This window comes from Dendrobates tinctorius, unplaced genomic scaffold (genome assembly GCF_039654945.1).
Source record: "Dendrobates tinctorius isolate UK_male_01 unplaced genomic scaffold, ASM3965494v1 ptg000174l, whole genome shotgun sequence".
Lineage (NCBI taxonomy): Eukaryota > Metazoa > Chordata > Amphibia > Anura > Dendrobatidae > Dendrobates > Dendrobates tinctorius.
In genome coordinates, this window is record NW_027361841.1 from 9,514,591 (window position 1) to 9,538,195 (window position 23,605).

The window sequence follows — 23,605 nt, forward strand, 5'->3', positions numbered from 1 at the left end:
CCATTGCGGATTTTTCCTCGCAGATTCTGCAGAATCCGTAGGTAAAATGACCTGTGTTTTAACTGCGGATTTAGTGCAGATTTAATGCGGATTTCACCTGTGTTTTTACACATGCAGATTCCTATAATGGAAGAGGTGTAAAACCACAGCAGATTCCGCACAAAGATTTGACATGCTGCGGAAAATAAACCTCTGCGCTTCTGCGCGGAATTTTCCGCAGCATGTGCACAGCGGATTTGGTTTTCCTTAGAGTAACATGGTACTGTACACCGCATGGAAAACTGCTGCGGATCCGCAGGACCAAATCCGCTGTGGATTCGCAGCCAAATCCGTAACGTGTGAACATACCGTAATATAGGAAAGTGTAAGGGCATGTTCCCATATATGCGTTTTTGGTTCTTTTTTTCCCAAGCATTTTATTATGCCAATTTTAGCTGCGTTTTGCAGTATCAGTTAGGTGTGCGAGATTTTGCAAATCTTATGCACACGGCTTGGTTTTTTTTGTCCTCAGTAGTTTGGGTTTTGCAGAATAGAGCATTTCACTTCTTTCAATGCAATTCACCCACTGATAGCAACGGGTGGTGAAAAAAAACACAAAGTAAATGCAGGTTTTGCTGCGACTTTTTTGTGCAAAACCTGGTGAAGTATATGAATTTTTATTTTTTTTTGCCACTAAACTTGATCAGCATGTTCCGGAGACAAATGTAGCATGACGAAAATGCAGCAAAAGAAAAAAAACACAAAAAAAGGCAGCAAAAACAAGCAAATCCTGCCTTTTTGAGGCAAGTTTCTTACTGCCAAGCGAGCAGGTTTTGCAGAAAAAAGGCAACAATTTTTTTCTACGTTCCCTATAAAGTAGCAAAAATATTTAAAGAACCATTTTGTAATGAGTGGCACAAAAAAGTCAGAATAAAACAAAAATCTCTCTAAGTAGAAATAGCGTCATATTTTTATTCTGCATATTTAGTACGTCGCCATTGACGGCTATAGTATTTTATACCCTCTTCTTAAAAGTATTGGAACAATGGCAGGAAATGCTACATAGATTTATAGCATTTTGCTCACCACATAGACCCTTTTTTTTACACGAGCCTCATAAAGTTTATGGCGATGCCCTCTAACTGCTTTTCGGTCTATGAACTGTGCAGAGAGGATTACTTTACAGGATGGTCAGAGCACCTAAAAGTTCCCAGTGTGCAGAAAGTCCTCTTCTTGTGCCTTCAGAGGTAAACGTGTGAGGGGCTGCTCTGCTTCCCACATGCTTACTGCAGGTCTGTGCTCCCTCCTCTCATCTCTCCTAGATGGCTTTTGCATGTGTTGTGTGACAGCAGGGAAAGGCAGTGGGTTGAGCTTGCCTGTTCTCCCATTGTCAGATTGCCTTTGCTGTAGTAGGGAAAAACCTGTCTGGGAGATCCTGTGTCATCTCTCTGCATGTGGACAGGAAAAGTCAGCAGCATTGCTCTCTGGGCTCCTTTCTGTGCATTCTCCTCTCCTTCAGCTCCCACACACTTTACTGAAGCGCAGGATTAGTTTCTTCCACCAGATCTCCTATGAAACAAATGGATCTTTAAGCTCCAGCACTGCAGCACTGGTTCATTTCTGCTTTCCACACAACAGTTGTGCCTCATTATCCAGTGCCTGCTGCCTTATTATTCCTCCAGAGCTCTGAAGTTTCCAATCTTCTGACCTGCTCCTCAAGGAAAGATGAGGGGCTTTCTTCTACCTAGACTGCTGCAATGAGACTGACCCAAGTCACCTGTTCTCCTGAGTTGTAAGACCCCCCTCTTCTACTCAACCAAGACTGCAGCAGGGGAACCAAGCTGCAGAAGACACCTACAGATCTGCTCCTCAGCATGGGCTCTTTCACTGGGATTGCATTTCTTTTCTTGGGAGTATCAATATCAACAAGGGTGAACTGTCAGAATGTCAAAAATAACGTGCCAAGGGTGAAATTATCCTACAGAGGTAAGCCAATTCCTTTCTCCTAGAACGTAAGTCTTGAACTAGTTTCTATTTGTTCACACGTGTGTCAATAAGGTCCTTGATGAAATAATGGACACTGATGCCACTGTTATATGGGGTCTGAGAAAAGATACCATCTGATGGTCTTACATATATAGTATGTATATAGTATACATTAGTGGAAGCTCCGAGCTGGGGCTTTGTGTGATTTGGTGACAGAGCAGCATGAATATATTGTAGTTTATGAGATTTGTGCCAGTGTGTACAGGGGTTTATTAATAAGGCTGAAGGGAAAGCATTTTTTATTTCATCTTGAGCTCACTTGAGATTTCTCACAAAGACTGAAACAATGTGAAATCTGGAAAGAATAAAAGTAGCTTGTGGTAATATATGTCTGTGTTCTAAAGGTGAGCATGCCATAAGTGAAATTGGAGTGATACCGCAGCCTTGAGAGAGGAAACATTTACTGGTTTGCTTTCTAGCACACAATGGAACATAGGAACCTAGAAGGGTCATTAAATGGAAATCTGGAGAGGGAGAGGGCGAGCTGGAGGGGAAGGGGAGACACTGAAATGTAGGATTCCTTCTGATAAAGAAGGCAGAGTTGGGGCTATTATATAATCCAAATCCTATGCTGGAGGAAATGTCTCATTGTGGTATCAGCATGCTTTCTCCGGCATTGGAAGATCTGACACAAGTGTGAAAAACACATCTGTGATACCAGAATGCTGTTTTCACACTTCACGCCAGAGAACTAACTGTAGACGTTACAATCGCCCATTGTACATAATCCGTTTTCTTGTGTGCGCGCATATATTTATTGTTACATTTTTATTAATGTTTTTACACGGACGCAATTGTAGAGCGCGTCATAACGATACAGTGATGCGTAAATTCAACCTAAACAGGTGACGTAGGAGCGATCTCTTCTGCGGAGGTCCCAATTAAAAGTTGCTTAAACGCTTTCAAATTATTTACCGCCACAAAAATCCCCCCCCAAAGAAAATCATAAAGTGAATTATCCAAAGTTATACACTTGTCTCTCTGCACATTCCCAATGTGTTAACAAGGGCAGCCTGTAATAAAACTGTCACATATAATGAGATGAACCTTAATTGCATTTACTCCTTGAAGTCTAATTTTCTGCATACAATTTCTACAGACTGTCACTCCCCCATCAATAAAACAGTCCGAGACTGAAAATAGGTAGGAAAGCAATAAAATGGTATGCAATAAAATTCCACTTGAGGATGAGCTTGCCATAATAGACAGTAAATGAGTAGGCTGAACTGCCTTGTGTGAAGTGAGGATTCCTGTTACTTATTATAAGCCAGGCTGAAGGCAAATTCTATTATATAGCTCCTACAATTAGTTTAGGGCCCTACTTATTGAGCTCTTAGGGTTTTTTTTTAAGTCTGCAAATGGAGAAGACTCACGCGGAGTAAAAAGAATACACTTTGTCCTTGTTTTCCTTTTGTCATTCTTCTGCCTTGTCCATTTGGCTTTTCTATCCACACGTAGAAATGTTTTGTTGAAGTAAAAGCCATGTTGCCGCTTGTAGGTATTTTGTTTGGAGGAATAATAGGAATTTTTGGCTTGTGGGGGTTTTTTTATCCCTAAACTAATTAGATGTCAAACAAATTTGAAATGTGTAGAACACTTGTTCTAAAAACATTTCCAGAGTGATTCAGGAAGGGTTAAATCCCTGCCAGACCTAATTTCCTATGGTCACTAGTTTTCAAAGGTCCATTGCAGCTCTGTCATTTCTCAGGCTGCCAAAATACATGTCTGAGTGGTAAAAGTTAACATGCACACTTCATTTTACTGAGGTGACTGAAATGAAAGGGGACCATCAGCAAATTTTGAGGGTTAGACATTAACCATACGTTCACTTTATAACGTTGCAAAATGCTCTTCTCGATGGAAGACGTGACCCACAACTCTGCACGTGAGCGAAATGGAATATTGGCTTTTTTTTCAACGAGAGCTTGGTCTTTCCATTTGGACATGCAAATGTGGGCAGATAATAAATTTTCACTTCCAATGACATTTTTAGTTCAGTCTTTCAAATTCTAAAGACCTTTTGACTATAGAATAGCTCTATTTTCTATTCCATCCTGTAAGGAGACAAGACTGAATGAAGGACTTATTTATTACGCCTTTATGTAACAGGTTTACTTTTTTGTAAACCAATGTAGAGCATTGTAAAATTGAGGCAAAATATCTTGAAGAGACCAGACTTTATTTTCTGGGATTTTCTGATTACCTGTTCAGCTTTTTAATAACTTTCAGAAATGATTGGACTGAAGAGAGGAATAACATACAGAACTATTTTGTACCCCTAATTTTACAGTAAATGATTCAATTTGTGTTCTTTTGCAAGCAGATGAGTGCCATCAATCATAATTATGGACACTTTCCAGTATTGGTTCAAAAAGGAGGTTACATCACTTTCACTGTCCTTTTAAAGCAAGATTCACATGTGCAGTTTTTGGTGAGTATTTTACCTCAGTATTTCTAAGTCAAAGCCAGAAGTGGAACAACCAGAGGGAAAGTATAATAGAAACATATCACCACTTCTGTATTTATCACCCACTCCTGGTTTTGGCTTACAAATACTGATGTGAAATACTGACCAATTACTGAACTGTTATACCGCAGCTAAGTACAATAAAGTCGAATTACGCTACTACTAGATAACTGTTTGGTTGTTAAAAAAAACAATATTGGCCCACAGAATACTTTACACAAGAATTTTGTATAGAAAATTGTATGTATTTTTTTAATTTTATCTTTCCCTGCATTGAGTTATACAACAAGGGGCACTATCAGAGTCTGGAATATCCCTGACGGATGGCTAACATTATATTTCTGCACTCTTTGCAGATAGTATATATTTCATTAAATAATTTCATATTTGAAGTCCATTTTACCATTTGGTGTTTAAAGTTCAAATAATAAGGAAAAAATAAAACTATATCTTCACAAAAATATTAATATTTCCTTTTCTCACTTTCACTAACCATAGGCACGGAGTTTGAGTTTAATAGGACTTTTCAGAACACTGATTATGGTCAGTTTAGTTTTGAGGCTGCTGCACTCCAGTGAGTACCACATCCCTACTTTGTATTTTTCGAGTGCAGTGGCTGTGCTTGTTATTGCAGCTAATGGGACGGAACAAAAATGAGCTGCAATACCAGGTTCAGCCACTAAATAATATGCAGCGCTGTGCCTGCTCAAAGAATGAAGAAGGGGATATGGGGCTTGCTGTGGCTGTACAGATATCAAAATTTAGACCCCCCCAACCATTCAAATGTTGATGCCCTATCTTACAAACAGGCCATAAATGCAAAATGTCCCATTAAATTTATTTTAAAAAGTTTTTTAATAAATAATGCCTCTTTTTTGTTGTGAAACAAAATAGGATGGCGTAGAATTGTAGCCAGGGACTATAGTGTTTGGTTATCTGCTGCCAATAGAGCATCAAGAATTTTCAGTTTTGTTTTTAATGGAAACCTGTCACTATGAAATTACAGTCTAATCTGCAGTCAGCATGTTATAGAGGAGGAAGAACTGAGTAGATTGATATGTGGTTAGTGAGAAAAGGTTCAGTATATCCTGTTCTTTATACATTTAATCTTCTGCTCTTTCTGGGTTTTTTGGTCCAGTGGGCAAACCTAAAAGTGATTGACAGCTCTCTCTGTATGCACACTTAAGGTACTGTCACACTTAGCGATGCACCAGCGATCCCGACCAGCTATATGACGCGGTCAGGATCGCTGGTGCATCGCTAAGTGGTCGCTAGCGAGCTGCCACACAGGCAGATCTCACCAGCGACATCCCTGGGGACGGGGGTCGCTACTTACCTGTAACACCAGGCGATCCTGCGTTCTCCCGCCCGGCTCCACGCGTCGCTCGTCGTCACAGCAGGAAGCTGACGACGAGAAACAGTCCAGCCTGATCTCGCGCGATCAGCAATAACCAGCGGGGGAGCGGGTTGTAGGTAAGTATCAAACACAGCAATATCGCTAGTAATATCGCTATAACGTCACAAGTTATAGCGATATTGCTAGCGATATCTCTTAGTGTGACAGGTCATTTATACAGAAAGAGCTGACAATCACTGATCGGACCGCCCACTGGACCAAAAACCCCAATCAATGATTGTCAGTTCTCTTTGTGTAAGTGTGCATACATAGAGAGCTGTCATTCCTTTCTAGGACCGCCCACTGGAACCAAAATCTCAGAGCAGAAGAATAAATTAATTTTTCATCAGTTATACTGATTTTTTTTTTTCTTACAAGCTATATATCAATCTGCTCAATGGCCCCTGATCTCTCACATGAGGCCTGCAGATTAGGACGCACAGTGATAGGTTCTGTTTACGTTTGCATCCTGGACCCTGACCAATAGGAAGAAAGCTAAAAGTGTGGTAAAGATAGGCTATCCTGTAGTGTTGCAAAAAGCATTAAATATTGGGCAATAATGAGTTGAGTCTTACCCATACTGTCATTAACAATAGTACAGTAAAAGCTGTACACAACAGCATAGCTATAGGCAGAGCAGAAGTAGCAATCTCTTCTGTGTTTTACTACAAAGCCCCTCTACTATGTAACAAGACACTAATAATATAAAGGGTACATTAATAGGAGGAAATCCTAAGGCCGGGGTCATACTTGTGAGAAAAACTCACACGAGTCTCGCGTCTCAATACCTGGCACTGCCGGCGGCGCTCGAGACCGGAGCGCTCAGCTGCATAGAAATACATGCAGCCGCACACTCCAGTCCCGACTGCCAATGGCAGTGCCGGGTATTGAGATGCAAGACTCGTGCGAGTTTCTTGCAAGTGTGACCCCGGCCTAATAAAGATTTCATAGCTAGGCCTACAGATACTTCGGTTATGGTATCACAGCACCTGGGATACTTTTGGCACAAAGGATTTTCTTGTCTGCTGTGTATGCATCGGATCACACAGGTGCATACATAAAAATCATGGAGTCCAATAGCAGAGGTTCTAATTGGGCTCCATCACTTACTTAAAAAATAACAATACTTAACAGGGTCACAGAAGAACATATCTTCCAACTTTGCTGCAATTGCAAAGTATTTTTTTTCTTCTTTTATTGAAGCATCTTAGTATTCCCATACATGAAGATAATTTATGGAGGTATGTTGCTAACAAAAGTACCCCCAAATACAGTATGATATCCCCACAGTAAATTCCCCCCCACACCCTTCCACAAAGTATGATGGACACAACTCTCTAAAACTGTGTATTAGCCTGCTAACAGTATTATGGTCTACCACATAGTTCTTTTGAACAGTAAAATCCCACACACACAGCTCTCCAAACAATACAATAGCCCTTATATAGCCCTCCAAATAGTATAATGGCCCCCACATAGCCTTTCATACAATATAATGGCCTGCTAACAGTATCATGGTGTCCCACATAGTTCTTTTAACCCCTTCACCCCAAGGGTGGTTTGCACGTTCATGACCAGGCCAATTTTTACAATTCTGACCACTGTCCCTTTATGAAGTAATAACTCTGGAACGCTTCCATGGATCCCGGTGATTCTGGCACTGTTTTCTCATGACATATTGTACTTCATGATAGTGGTAAAATTTCCTTCAAATAACTTGCGTTTATTTGTGAAAAAAATGGAAAATTTGGTGAAAATTTTGAAAATTTTGCAATTTTCCAACTTTTAATTTTTATGCCCTTAAATCAGAGAGATACGGCACACAAAAAACTTGATAAGTAACATTTTCCACATGTTTACTTTACATCAGCACAATTTTGGAACCAACATTTTTTTTGTTAGGAAGTTGTAAGGGTTAAAAATTGACCAGCAATTTCTCATTTTTGCAACACCATTTTATTTTTACGGACCACATCACATTTGAAGCCACTTTGAGGGGTCTATATGATAGAAAATACCCAAAAGTGACACCATTCTAAAAACTGCACCCCTTATGGCACTCAAAACCACATTCAAGAAGTTTATTAACCCTTTAGGTGCGTCACAGGAATCTTTTGAATATTTAAAAAAAAAATGAACATCTAACTTTTTTTTTCACAAAAAAAAAATTCAGGTTCAATTTTTTTTATTTTACCAAGGGTAACAGGAGAGGTTGGACTGCAAAATTTATTGTTCAATTTGTCCTGAGTATGCTGATACCTGATATGTGGGGGGGAACCACTGTGGCAGAGCTCAGAAGGGAAGGAGTGCCATTTGACTTTTTCAATGCAAAATTGGCTGGAATTCAGATTGGACGCCATGTCACGTTTGGAGAGCCCCTGATGTACCTAAACAGTGGAAACCCCCCACAAGTGACCGCATTTTGGAAACTAGACCCCCCAAGGAACTTATCTAGATATGTGGTGAGAACTTTGAACCCACAAGGGCTTCACAGACGTTTATAACGTACAGCGGTACAATTAAAAAATCATATTTTTTCCACAAAAATTATCTTTTCACCCCCAATTTTTATTTTCCCAAGGGTAACAGGACCCTAAAAGTTATTGTGCAATTTGTCCTGAGTACGCTGATACCCCACATGTGGGGTAAACTACTATTTGGGTGCATGGCAGAGCTCGGAAGGGAAGCAGCGCCATTTAACGTTTTTGCCTGGAATTGAGATCGGACACCATGTCGCGATTGGAAAACCCCTGATGTACCAAAACAGTGGAAACCCCCCACAAATGACACCATTTTGGAAACTAGACCCCCCCAAGGAACTTATCTAGATGTGTGGTGAGCACTTTGAACCCCCCCAGTGCTTCACAGAAGTTTATAACGCCCGGGTGTGAAAATAAAAAAATTCATATTTTTTCCACACACATGATCAATTAGTCCCCAATTTTTTATTTTCCCAAGGGTAACAGGATAAATTGAACCCCAAAAGTTGTTGTCCAATTTGTCCTCAGTACGCTGACACCCCATATGTGGGAGAAAACTACTGTATGGACACATGTCGGGGCTCGGATAGGAAGTAGTGACGTTTTGGAATGCAGACTTTGATGGAATGGTCTGCGGGTGTCATGTGCGTTTGGAGAGCCCCTGATGTACCTAAACTATTGAAACTCCCCACAAGTGTCCCCATTTTGGACAATAGACCCCCCACGGAACTTATCTAGATGTGTGGTGAGCACTTTGAACCCCCAAGTGCTTCACAGAAGTTTAGAACGCCCGGGCGTCAAAATAAAAAAATCATTTTTTTCCACAAAAATGATATTTTTGCCCCCAATTTTTTATTTTCCTAAGGATAACAGGAGAAATTGCACCCCAAAAGTTGTTTTGCAATTTGTCCTGAGTAGGCTGATACCCTACATGTGGGGGTAAAACACTGTTTGGGCGCATGGCAGAGCTTGGAAGGGAAGGAGCACCATTTGACTTTTTCAACTCAGAATTGGCTGGAATTGAGATCAGACGCCATGTTGCATTTGGAGAGCACCTGATGTGCCCAAACAGTGGAAACCCCCAATTCTAACTCCAACCCTAACCCCAACAAACCCCTAACTCTAATCTCAGCCCTAACCCTAATGGGGAAAATGGAAATAAATACATTTTCTTTTAATTTTATTATTTTTCCCTAACTAAGGGGGTGATAACGGGGGGTTTGATTTACTATTTATTTTGGTTTTTATTTTTGGCAGCTGTCATACGCTGAAAGACGCTTTTTATTGTAAAAATAGTTTTTGCATCACCACATATTGAGAGCTATAATTTTTCCGTATTTTGACCCACCGAGTCATGTGAGGTCTTATTTTTTGCAGGACGAGTTGACGTTTTTATTGGTACCATTTTCGGGCACGTGTCATTTTTTGATCGCTTTTTATTCTGATTTTTGGGATGCAGAATGAACAAAAACCACCGTTCCGCGTGCGGTAAAATTGATAAAGCGGTTTTATTCTTCGGGTCAGTACGGTAACAGCGATACCTCATTTAGGTCGTTTTTTTATGTTTTTGTCGGTTTTATGCAATGAAAACTATTTTATGTCAAAAAATAATAATTTTTGCATCACTTTATTCTGCGAGCTATAACTTTTTTATTTTTTTGCGGATGATGCTGTATGGCAGCTCATTTTTTGCAGGACAGGCTGACATTTTCAGCGGTGCCATGGATATTTATATGCGTCTTTTTAATCGCACGTTATTGCACTTTTTGTTTGGTGGTATGATAATAAATCATTATTTTTTGCCTCGTTTTTTATTTTTTAAGGGGTTCGCTAAAGAGATTAACTAATGGGACAGTTTTATAGGGCAGGTGGTTACGGACGCGGCGATACCTAATATGTGTACTTTTATTGTTTTTTTTTTTTTTTTTTTTTTTTATTTCCAAAAAGTATTTATTGGGGGAATATTTTTTTTTTTCTAATTTATTTGGCGATTTTTTTTTTTTTTTTTTTTTTTTTTTTTTTTTTTTTTTTTTTAAATTATTTTAACACTTTTTTTTTTTTTTAACATTAATACATAGTCCCAGGTGAGACATCACTGTCCTGTGACTGATCGCTGATCTGTCACATCACAGATCACTGCTTTGCAGGCACTGAGGAAGTCTGCTCCCTGCAGGCCCCCGAAGGCCCCCGTCGCCATCTTGGATTCCGGGGGCCTGCAGGGAAAGAGCCTCCGGCAGCAGCACTGCTGTGGGGTGCTCAGGGAAGCACGGAGGGAGCCCCCTCCCTGCCGATGCTTTCCTTGAACCCCCGGTACACCGCGATCATGTTTGATCGCGGTGTGCAAGGGGTTACCGTGTCGGGGGCGGTCCGTGACCGCCCCTGACACATTGTGCCGGGTGTCAGCTGTGATAATCAGCTGACACCCGGCCGCAAGCAGCGGCGCTCACCGCGTGGGCGCAGCTGATCGCGCTAGATGTACTATCCCGTCCATGGGCATAGGGGCCCGAGTCCCATGGACGGGATAGTACGTCTGATGTCTGAAAGGGGTTAAACAGTATAATCCCCACACACAGCCCCACAACAATACAGTACACCCACATAGCCCTCCAAATAATATAATAGCCCCCACATAGTCCTTCATACAACATAATGGCCCCCATATAAGAGAAAAATACTTGCCTCTTCCCATTCCCCCGCTGCTGCAGTTTCTGCAGCATGCTGTCTGAAGTACTGCTCCACCTGTGTGATGTAGTGACATCATTGTGCTGAGGTGTCAGCGCTCAAATGCACAAAATGAAAGCTGGAGGAGGGCACTGACTGCTCCCTGTTCCATTGCTTTTAACTGCATCTAGGAGCCCCATAGTGGTCTGTCACTATTGGCGGTAAGCCACTGGGACCACACATGGACAGCTTGCAGGTCAATTGTTGCACTATGGACAATTTCCACAGAAACCTCAGGTGTGTGATGGAAAATCACAGCATGCATTAATTTGGTCCTATTTACAAATTAGTCTACGGGATATCAATAATGTGGCCACTCTTGCATCTTGCTGCTAAGTAGATGTGAGGAGACTCCAGGCACGTAGGATGCAGTAATGGACTGTACACAGACCAAGGGTGAAAGGGATTTATTTTACAGTAGGAACTCCACGCAGTGAGTAAATGGAGGGACGATATTCCCTAATACAGCAAAATGCTAATGGGGATAACTTAAGAAACAGGGACAAGTAAAGCCGACAATACAATAAAATATAACTTATCACTCAGGCGCAAGTCACAGTTGAACTTATGTGTGTGACTGGTGCTGCCTAGATTTCATCGCAGTGGGGGTCTGTCACAATCCTGAGGTAAATGATGTAGTATCTTTTGACGTTGGCGGTGTCCTCCCATGGACCTGACGATGGCAGCGAATCCTTGGGATCCTTATGCAGGTCTTGGATCCAGCAGATGAGGTGATGAAGAGGGATATGTCCTTATCCTCAGCGGTGAGTGTCCCAACACTACAGAGGTTTGCAATACTGCTCAAACACAGTTTACAATGGGCAGCCCAGTTCACTGTGCTGAATGAACACATGCCTAAGTCCCGTTTGCAGACCATGTCTCTCTCGGTCAGTACTGTCAGCGTGGGCGGCTGTGTCAGCATTGTTGGCTGTGTCAGCAGTCTTAGCGAGGGCAGTGATGTCAGCTGGGACAGCGATGTCTGAGCGGTACTCAGTTGACGGTCTCCTGTCAGCACTTTGCCATCCCAGGCTCTGCTCTGCCCAGACACCTCTCAACTGATGTTACCTCACAGGCATTCCACGCGCCTGGCGTTCCCACCCAAACTGTCTGGTCACTTGCGCGCTGCAGCTCTGTCTGCTTAGCCATGCCCCATTTTGTCAAGCACAAAGTACGGTCTGAAGTCTCAAGCTTTCTACCCCGCAATACAGGTGACAGCCCCGATGGTAACAGACCCTTCACGGAGGAGAGCAGCCTAGTTACATAGACACGCATAAAGAGCTGCATATGGAGCAAGACACAGCTACATCTTGTGCGCATGAAGATAAGCGCTCATTTCAACTTAGCCATAACTCTATCCAAATTATTTCCGCTGTTTATCTTATGTTGGTGGTCATGCTTCGATAATAATGCTTTTGCTGTTTTGTGAAGACCCAGATTAGCCCTGAGCGGATACAAATGTCAAACTCTTCAAATGATTTGTGTATGCAGTATAGATAGGAGAAATGAAAGATTATTAGATGAGGCATCCATTGCAGATAGTTTTACGGTCTTGTTTGAGCAATTTTACTTGTCATTTACATTATTTTTAGCACATTTGCAAATATAAATCATTGCCCAGTATATTTACTAGATACTATGTTTTCTATGTTTTTTAATAACAGTGTTGTCTCACTCCAGTACAGAATTCTTTTTATTTCATTACCATGTCTGGACGTTAAGCTAGAGAATATGAAACCAACGTGGAGTAACTTGAAACTGCATTTCTTATGACTGCATTTTCAGGCCTTTATCTCTGATCCTTTAAGAGCTGGGGGTCTAAACATGGAATTCCTTTATCAGCAGCTACTTTTCTCGCCACTTGACATACATGAGGTGAATTGAAGGTACTGTTTCTTCATTTTGCCCCTGGTTGTGTTCATCTTTGTTCATCAGCTGATATCTTTCTTTCCCAAGTGGTGTAAAACTTTAGATCCTTAAACCAAGTATGTAAGGTCATGAAAATTTTCATTTTACAATCTTCCATTACCAGGGTGACACCTGAGACTATGTGTTCTTTTAGGAGTGGGACGTTAATCATAAAGCACTGTAAGTTACGTTATTACATGTGCATTGTACTGTATGCTCATGAATCAAATATTGAAAATGGTATTCCCATCTCAGACATTTATAGCATATCCACAGGATATGTCATTAACGACTGTTAACACTTTCTATGCTGTTTTCATAACCTTCATATAAATGAATAGCGTTGTACATGCATTGCCAACAATGAAAGAATTGGCTCTACAGGTGGGAACCCCACCTTGCAGACATTTACAGCATATCTTATGACTATGCCATATGTGTCTGAGATAGGAATACCACTTTTAGTAAGGCAGGTTTAAAATTTCAACTACTGTTCAAGGTTTAACATTTTAATATCTATTTCAGTTAATTTGGTGTAGTATTTTTTGGAAATATGGATGGAATAATTTTTAAAGAAGGAAGGTGTTTCACTATAGAAATTCCATAGGAGAGAAATCATACAGGACTTGACCTTATGATAAGATATACTTCTTATTTTTTTTAATTTCCAAGAATAATTACATAGCACATAAAAATGGAATGTGAGTTGTAAGTCACTGTGCAGAGAGCCAGCTGTGAGAGAAGACATACTGAAAACCCAGAATGTGAGCAGTTTATCCTAACTTACAAAGTGGTCTCTGCTTTGCCAAATTATTACCCATTCCATGTGTTTACTGTCAAATACTATAGAAAATTTTCCTTTACTATCTTCATCTTTTGCTCTTTAGGGCTTGTTCTCATAAGTGTATGTTACAGTCATGTGCTGTCCACGTAAGAATCAAACAACATATTGACTAATGTAAGTCACTAAGGCTGTTCTGGTGACAGTTTGTTTCATTCACACAGTCCGAGTGTAGTTCACAGTTGTCTTCCGTAATTCAGATGAAATTTGCCTATTCAAATCTGAGTACAAAAGAAAAATTTGATCCCATTCAGATCATCCGCATTGCATCTGATTTTTTTACGGATGTTAAACAGATGTCAAATATGAATGATACTCATATGAAATTCATGCAATTTCTGGATGATAGATAATTTTTTGATACGTTCATCTGACCCCAGCCATAAGTTATTTTTTTTCTGTTACATAACATGTCTAATATTATATACAGTAGGTCCCCTCTTATGCAACTTTGACCTGTTGAGGCATGGATTAAAAGCTATCTGTAATGGTATTCTGTGGAAATTTGGAGGTTAAGACAACTATTTGATCTATTTGTTCTGAGTCTTCAAACCATTTCTGACCAATTTTAATGTGGTAGAAGTATCATCTTGATGAAGACTAGTCAATATTATTGCCTAACCATGTTCTTGGTCTGCTACAATGTTTAGATAGTTAGGGTACCGTTACACCTAGAGATGCACCAGCGATCCCGACCAGCGATATGGCGCGGTCAGGATCGCTGGTGCATCGCTAGGTGGTCGCTAGTGAGCTGCCACACAGGCAGATCTCACCAGCGACATAGCAGGGGTCGGGGATCGCTACTTACCTGTCAGACGCGGCGATCCTGCGTCCTCCCGTCCGGCTCCACACGCTGCTCGTCGTCACAGCAAGAAGCGCCGCAGGAAGTGACCGACGAGGAATGGTCCAGCAGCTTCTCGCGCAATCAGCGATAACCAGCGGGGGAGCCGGTCGGAGGTAAGTATCACATGCAGCGATATCGCTAGCAATATCGCTGCAACGTCACAAAATCGGTGACTTTACAGCAATATTGCTAGCAATATCGCAGAGTGTAACGGGGGCTTTACATAGTTAGCAAGGCCGAAAAAATCCATCCAGTTCATATTCTGTCAGAATAAATCCCCAGATCTATGTCCTTCTAAAGAACCTAATAACTGTAAGATACAATATTGTTATGCTCCAGGAAGACATCCAGGCCTCTCTTGAACCCTTCGACTGAGTTCAGCATCACCGCCTCCTCAGGCATGGAATTCCAGATTCTCACTGCCCTAACAGTAAAGAATCCTCTTCTATGTTGGTGGAAAAACCTTCTCTCATCTAGATGCAGAGAATGCGTGATTGTCACCTTCTTTGCTATAAACAGATCCTCGGAGAGAAATTTGAATTGTCCCCTTATATACTTATATATGGTTATTAGATCTCCCCTCAGTCATCTTTTTTTCTAGACTAAATAGGTGTCATGTGTGAATGCCAGGACTGAATCTTTTCCAGAACAACAGTATCCAGTGCATCACACTACCTCAACTAGTTTGCCTGCATTCCTACTAATGAAATGCCCACATACCTGTCTTCCACATGCTGTAGTAAAAACAAAACTTAACTCATGAATCCATGTTAGCTTCTTTTTATTGCTTCATAATCCATTTTTGATGCTCATATATCCATGGCACACCTATTTTGTTGTGATCAGTAGTCATCATGGGTACTCTGATCTTTCCATGGCTACACACTGCTAGGTTGCACAAGCTTTGATGCATTATTTGGTCTGTCACTTTTTTTTCTTAGCAAACATTATTTGCTTTCAGAAATGTATGCTACAGTAGCTCTTGTGGTGTTGGAGTGGAGTATAAAGACTAGCTCATCAGGTCTATCTCTTGAAATTTGGGCACCCGTGACCTTAGTGCTTGTTCATTGATTGTTTTTCGTTGGACCGCTTTGGAGAGTAGAAAGCATTACATACCTGCTACAAACCACAAAACCTATCATTTGTAGAAATTTTCTAACCCACTAGTATAGCCATCACAATGTGTCCCTTGTCATTTTTTCTACATATAGATTTGATTTGGATTTTTCATACTTTGGAAAATCTTTTAAGACATTTGCAAAACTTTTCTAAACATTGAACCTGTTAAGGGGGAGGATGAGACCGAAGATAAAGTAAAGCCACTGGAATTAATAACTTCTCAAAGAATAAACATATCTGAAAGATTCCACCGCTAGTGCACTGTGACTATGTTACCATGGAGATTAATTGGGAAGAACGGCGTAGTTAAATAAATACATGTAACTTGTCTCTGCATCTAGCTAAGGCACGTAAGACATATCAACAGTTTTCACTTCAGTGCATTTAAAACCTGATTTAACAGCACCATTAAAAAACAACACTTACGAAAATATACTGTTATTAAACATCTTCCTTGACTAAGTGATATTTTCATGTTCTACGCTGGAAGAAATAACATTACTTCTCAAATTTCACTCTAAATTTTTTTTTTTCTTTGTGGATTTCATTAACTATTTAAAAGAGACTGTCATAATGGTGGCTTAGTGGTTAGTAATGTTGCTTTGCAGCATCGGGGACCTGGTTGTGAATGCCTACCAAGACAACACATGCAAAAAGTTTGTATGTTCTTTCCTTGTTTGAGTGGGTTTCCCCCATATATTCTGATTTCCTCCACAATCCAAAGACCTGCTGGTCGGCAATTTAGATTGTGAGCCCCAATGTGGACAGTGGTGATGATGATGATGATGATTGTGAAAAGCTGCAGCATATATTGACACTTGGTAAACAAGCATGACAATTAAAGATGAGCAAACATATTCAGTAGAATTGAATTCTACCTTGGTACAAAAATCCACATCTGCCAAAATGCAGATTTCTTTTTTCTTTATTTTATTTGTAATTCACTTTCATGGAAGTACAGCAAACAATACTTATACTCTCCTTACCACTGACCGCTCCGACCCTTATTGTGCTGGATCACTGCACACATCATGCGTCATAGTTTAGTGAATATACGTGCTTGTGCAGAAACGTCTGGTGTCTCATAAGAGATAGAACTCCCAGCCTAGCGTGAAGAACCTAGGTGATAAGAAAATGACCGTTCATGGGTCGATGAAGAGCAGAGGGGCTGGAGAGGTGAGTAGAAGTATTTTTTATTTTCTGTTTCTGACGTTCATTATGCTCTTGTGTCTGGAAACACCCTAGAGCATTCTAAGAGACATTCAGATAATAGAAAATAACTTACCTGTGAATCGAATTTCTTGGGATAAATATATGAAGAAAGGGCCGAGGTAGCAAATTACTTTATTCCTTTTGAGTTTTGGGATTCATATGGTTATGTTGAAGTTTCTCACTGTAGAAATTGAACTTTGCACAGACAACTTGGAAATCCTAAAACTTGTCACTTTATTTGCTTTACTATAATACTGTAACATGCTTACTTCAATTGCAAAATCAGAAAGTAAGAAAATATATGTATAAACTTCCCAATCATTCTGTGAAAAGCTTGTTCTGAGAGATATTTTATTGTTTTAGTGTGCTGAAATGTAAAAAGGGATTTCTCCTAGTAATGAAAGCTCATTAAATTCAAATGGGTTCTGGTCTGACTCCCCCACCAATTTACAGAAATATGCTCAGTTTGTGGCCAGATATAAGCAATGTATGGGGTGGAGCACAGAAGTTTAGTGACCACTGCTGAAGAATTATCTTCTTTCACTTGTTACTATAAATCCTGTAGAACAATTTTAAAAGGAACCTACCATGTCAAATAATGTTATATACCTGCAGGTTACTAGCATTCTGACACAGTATGGTCACTGCACTGAGAACTTTATTCTCCCCGGTAGTATTCGACTTTCAGTCAAAGTGGTGGCACCGGTGGATTTTCAGACACTGCTCTGTATGTAGAAAGCGACAGCTATATTCGAGCACCCTGCACTGACTAACTGTCAGTTCTAATGCTGAGTCTTCTGTCAGTCAGTGCCAGGGCGTGCGGTTCGGTTACAGCAGCCGCTCTTTTTGCACTGAACAGTGAATGAAACCGTCCCAGTGCCAACCATATGATTGAAAACCAAATGCTGCTGGGAATAAAAGCAATATTTTACAGGACAGGTTTCCGTTAATATTGCCACAGTCTTAAATAAAACCTGCAGGTATTGTAGGTTTTTTTTTTTCGTCTTGTAGCGTCTGCCAAATATCTTGATAAAACAAAGAGGTTGTTACAACTTTTTCATTGATGACCAATCAGACATTGATGACATATCCTGAAAATAGGTCATAAATGAAAAAGTAGTGGACAACCTCTTTAATTAACAAAATAACATTGACAATGAACATCATTGAAAAATGGTTTGCTGAAGAATTCAGAAAAAGTTTAGAAGTCCTATGTTGTTCTACCAAGAAGCCTTGACTCCATAGAAAGAGGTGACTTCTGTAGGGGACTGTGTGTGAACAGAGTTGCATACAATTTTGAGAAATTGATAATGTGTCATAAAATGTCTAGATGGTTGTTATTTATTTTAGCTAGATAAATAGACATTCCAATACGTCCCTTTTATAGATTTTCTCCTCTTCCATTTTTAGCTCTTCCATTATCTATATACATATTTCTAGACCACCTCTCTCTCTTTTATCAAAGGGTCAGTTTTGTTCAGTTTAAATCATTCAATCTCTCAAGCTCCGAGTCTTGACCCATCCAGCTGTATTTCAGCTTGACATTTACCTACATATTATCTCTGTTAAAGAAATCATCAAATTTTTCAAGTAGCATTTGTTTTTCTAAACCTTAAAATCACCTCAGGCAGTTAACGGAAGAAACAGTCTGTTTTCTACAGGATTTTCGAGAAGCTGAATTTCATGCCTCCTGTCACCGTTTGACAGAGTGTGTGAGTGACGTCTTTCCATTATTTTGAGTGTATGTATCCTAATGAAAGGGATTAGCAGCAGAGATAAAATCGGACACAGATTTCTCTTGTCTGCCTCTTCGTGCCTCTTCGTGGTTTTATTGTAATGTTTTAAGAATGGGCTTGTAGTCTAATGGGACAGTTAGATGATAACATTTACTATAAGGTTTTTATAGCAATGAAGTGTCCAAAAGCTATAATTGAATTATTCTTTTAGATTTCTTTAAAACATTCCACTCGCATAATGTTTTGATCTGTATCATTCCATTATGCCACATTATGAGTGGTGACAGGAAAATGTGAAACCTTTCAGCTTAGGAATGAGGAAAAGACAATATGTCACACTTAGAAGGCTTATTGCTTAAGTGAAAATATGTATATGCTGCCAAGATTTAGCCCTGATATGTATGTGACTTTGCGGAGTTCTTGGAGGAAGCTAAGTTTGCTGCACTGCAGAGGACACTTGCAGATGTCATAAAAATGTGAAAACCAAATAGAATGTACTGTAAAATGAATATTCTTCTCTGGGAATCATTCTATTCTGTATTAGTTGTTGAGCTGCTCATGAGTCTTGTCAGCCATTACAAGACATTGATAAATGGCTTTAGAGTAGAACAGATGTGCCGTACCTCTGTCTTGTTAGGACTGAGTGCTTCCTCTTGAGATATAATTTAGCTGGTGTAATAAAACAGGAAACTACTTTACCTAAAAAGACACTCTAGAAGCTATTTCCATTACACTTTATAAATCTTACCTTTAGAGAAGGTCTTATGCTTGGTGGTCCAATACAGTGCATTAATGTTATAGTACAATGTGGTACCGAAGCATTGAATTGTTTCATCCCATATTCCCATGTAATAATGACAAGCGCTGCTTATAGGAATACAACCCGTTATGTTTCATCTAGTAAGATGGATCCTCACATTTCTCGATCCTGAGAATCGGTTGTAATGTAGCACAGACAGATTATAATGGTGCGGCAGGGTGGTCTGCTTGGAACAATGGAGGCTGTTGAGACTGGATGACAAATGTAAGAGTTGAGCAGCAGTCCAATAGGAAGCTGGAGACTAGTCGACTGGAGTTGAGATATTGGTGAAGAGGCAGAGTATATCACATCTTCTGCAGAATAGGTCAGTTGAATAGCAGAGTCCAGTGATGTATCAGAACTGTGTCAGGAGGCTCAATGTAAAGATAAGCAGAGTTAATCAATGTAGCATAGCCTAGCAATGTATTAGTGTTTGGTATGTCAGGTGGCTCAATAAAAATCTGCTCCGCAGAGTTAAGTAATATAACAAAGTCCAGTTATGTGTCAGAGATCATTAGGTCAACACTTTCACTGTGGCAATCTAGCAAAGTTGTGTAGGTTAGGACTAGAGATCTACTGTGGCAACAGGACAAAGTAGTAGCCTGGACATCAACTACCTGAATACTTATTTAAGCGCTGTCTAGTCACCGGATCTGACATGTAAAGCCGCGGATCATAAAGTCACTGGAGCCTGCCAGGTATCTATGGTGATCTGACACAAAGAAAAATAGAAGGAATCCGTTTCGCCAGGAAAGATATGGAGAATCTGGCTCTAAAGTGTCAATGCGGCATCATGCATGGCTCCTCAGTGCCACCTCACTCACTGTGTGTTTTCTCCTTTCAGCAGGCCGTTCCAATAAAGTTTATTTCCTCATGCACTCACCTGCACAGCTGGTAAAACATGTTCTTTCCATCTGGTCTTAGGGGGCATGACTATTCTCTACAGGAATTTAGTCCTGCTGTGCCCTGCAGAGATCTGCTTCCCCAGCCTATCCCATGTGAACAGGTTCTATTTACGGCAGATCCGTCCAACATTCCTCAATTGAAGTCGGTTCCAACCCCATTTGTTCCCGTGCATACTATGCTGTTGTCTGATTCTCATTACCGACCTGGCTAGTGCTCCATCCTGTCTGACCTCTTCGCTTCTGACAACAGCTATTCATAATGATCTGTGCTGCCTGCCCTGACCTCAGACCATTTTACCTCACATTGTCTTTGCCCTCCTGTACAGCGCCTCTTACCTCAGCTGCTGCAGACCTGGGGACTGCCTTGGAGTGGCAACTGATGACTATCTGCAGCCAAGTCTAACCTCCTCATCAGACTCTCTAGTGAACATTAGGCAGTTGTTTAGTCGCGCCACTCTAGGGTAAGCCCGACCCATGATGTTGTGTGTCCACACCCACCAGCGTTGCATCAACATTTGGATTGCAGTTTTGTTTGTACAACATATACACACACAGTCAAAATTGTTGGTAGCCCTCTTTTAATGACAGTAAAACCCACAATGGTCACAGAAATATCTTGAATCTGACAAAGTAATAAATCAAAAATCTATGAAAATGAACAAATGAAAGTCAGACATTGCTTTTCAACCATACTTCCACAGAATTTATTAAAAAATAAAACTCATGAAATTAGGCTGGACAGAAATGATGGTATCCCTGAAAATAATTTGACAAAAGGGACATGTTAAATCAAGGTGTGTTCAATAATTAGTATGACAGGAGTCTACAATCTTGGAATCAGTGAGTGTGCCTGTATAGAGGGCTACAGATACTTACTGTGCTGTTTGGTGACATGGTGTGTATCACACTCAACATGGACCAGAGGAAGTGAAGGAAAGAGTTGTCTCAGGAGATTAGAAAGAAAATTCTAGACAAACATGTTGAAGGTAAAAGTTATAAGACCATCTCCAAGCAGCTTGATGTTCCAGTGATTACAGTTGCACATATTATTCAGAAATTTAGGCTCCATGGGACTGAACCCAACCTCCCTGAGCGTGGCTGCAGGAGGAAAATTGATGACATATCAAAGGGATGGATAATACGAATGGTAACAAAAGAGCCCAGAAAAACTTCTAAACAGATTAAAGGTGAATTTCAAGCTCAAGGAACATGAGTGTCAGATCACATCATCTGTCGTTGTATGAGCCAAAGTGGACTTTGTGGGAGATGAGCCCCCACGGGCAGGGTCCTCTCTTCTCCTGTACAAGTTGTGACTTGTATTGTTTAAGATTACTGTACTTGTTTTTATTATGTATACCCCTCCTCACATGTAAAGAGCCATGGAATAAATGGCGCTACAATAATTATTAATAATAATAATGACCAAGGAGGACAACATTGTTGAAAAAAATCATAAAAAAGCCAGACTGGAATTTTCCAAGTACATGTTGACAAGCCACAAAGCTTCTGGGAGAATGTCCTATGGACACATGAGACAACAATTTAACTTTTTGGTAAGGCACATCAGCTCTATGTTCACAGATGCAAAAATGAAGCATATCAAGAAAAGAACACTTTCCCTTCTGTGAAACATGGAGGAGGCTCTGTTATGTTCTGGGGCTGCTTTGCTGCATCTGGCACAGAGTGTCTAGAATCTGTGCAGGGTACAATGAAATCTCAAGACTATCCAGGGAATCTAGAGAAAAATTTGCTGCCCAATGTCAGAAAGGTTGTTCTCAGTCGCAGGTCATGGGTCTTGCAACAGAGTAATGACCCAAAATGCACAGCTAAAAATATCCAAGAATGGCTAAGAGGAATCCATTGGACTATTCTGAAGTGGCCTTCTATGCGCCCTGACCAAAATCCTATTGAGCATCTTTGGAAAGTGCTGAATCCTGCCGTTTGGAAAAGGCAACTTTCAAACATGAGACAACAGGAGCATTTTGCTCTTGAGGAGTTGGCAAAAATACCTGTCGGGAGGTGCAGAAGTCTCATTGACAGTTACAGGAATTGTTTGATGGCAGTGATTGCCTCAAAAGGTTGTGCAGCAAAATATTATGTTAAGGGTACCATCATTTCTGTCCAGGCCTATTTCATGAGTCTTACTTTTTTTTTTTACTATGTTGTGGAAGCATGGTTGGAAAGCAATGTCTGACTTTCATTTGTTTTCATAGAATTTTTTTATTATTACTTTTGTCATAGTCAAGTTATTTCTGTGACCATTGTGGGTTTTTCTGTCATTAAACAAGGGGTACCAACAATTTTGACCACGTGTATGTATTATAATAATAATAATAATTATTATTGATTCACATTTGCACATGTGCTCTCATCTGGGTTTAATATTAAAGTACAGATACAGCATTTGTAAACTTAAACGGTTGTCCCACGAAGAAAGTTCATTTTAATCAATCTAAGATCTTTGAATAAAAATAAGCTCCTCACAGATGGGCAGACGAAAATAATGCATGTACAGGATACTTTATTTTAATTCTAAAAAAAGAACAAAGATGGAAAATACAATTGATCTTCCCATGGCCACACACCTGTATTTGCATGACAGACTTGGCAATTTGGAACATGATTTATAAGTTCCCTTTACTTCTCGCTATTTTAGCAGAAAATTCAGAAATTCCTTTGAAATATAAATGCATGAACAGGCGCTGCTGTACAGCTTATTAGGCACCCTAAAGTTTCACGGCTTGGTAAGCTTACCCCAAATGTAAATGGACTGAAAGCATAAATGACATTGACACGGAGCCAACATGGCTCATTTAAAAAGAGGTGAAAGCTAGACTGACAGAGGCAGGTTCATTCACATAAAAGCATGGAGGTGAAACTAACCACAACAAATGTTAAGTGGGAATTTCAAGCATCAAACTGCTTTGAAATATTTTCCTAACAGCCTGAATAATAATTTGAGGCCACAATGACAAAACTTAAATCTTGTTTCAATGTGTGTTAGCAACATTACTGTTCATGCAAACTATTCCGCTAGAAGCCAAACATGTGGAAGTCATCAGGCTATACGTACTGTAGCTGTCTGAGCTATATGAAGGTGACAATATGGAAATGTGTGTACTAGGCACATTATAATTTAATGCTTTCTATAAAAG

At 40.2% G+C, this 23,605-nt stretch overlaps 1 protein-coding gene across 1 annotated transcript in view; it reads left to right on the forward strand.

Annotated features, from left to right (window-relative positions):
- The first annotated feature begins 424 nt into the window (after nt 1–424).
- The window catches only part of SEMA3A (semaphorin 3A), a 371,020-nt gene continuing 347,839 nt past the window's right edge, over nt 425–23,605 (forward strand). The window contains exon 1 of the mRNA XM_073551304.1: nt 425–1,965. Coding sequence (XP_073407405.1) covers nt 1,854–1,965 — 112 coding nt within the window. The 5' untranslated portion in view covers nt 425–1,853. The remainder of the gene's footprint in view (nt 1,966–23,605) is intronic.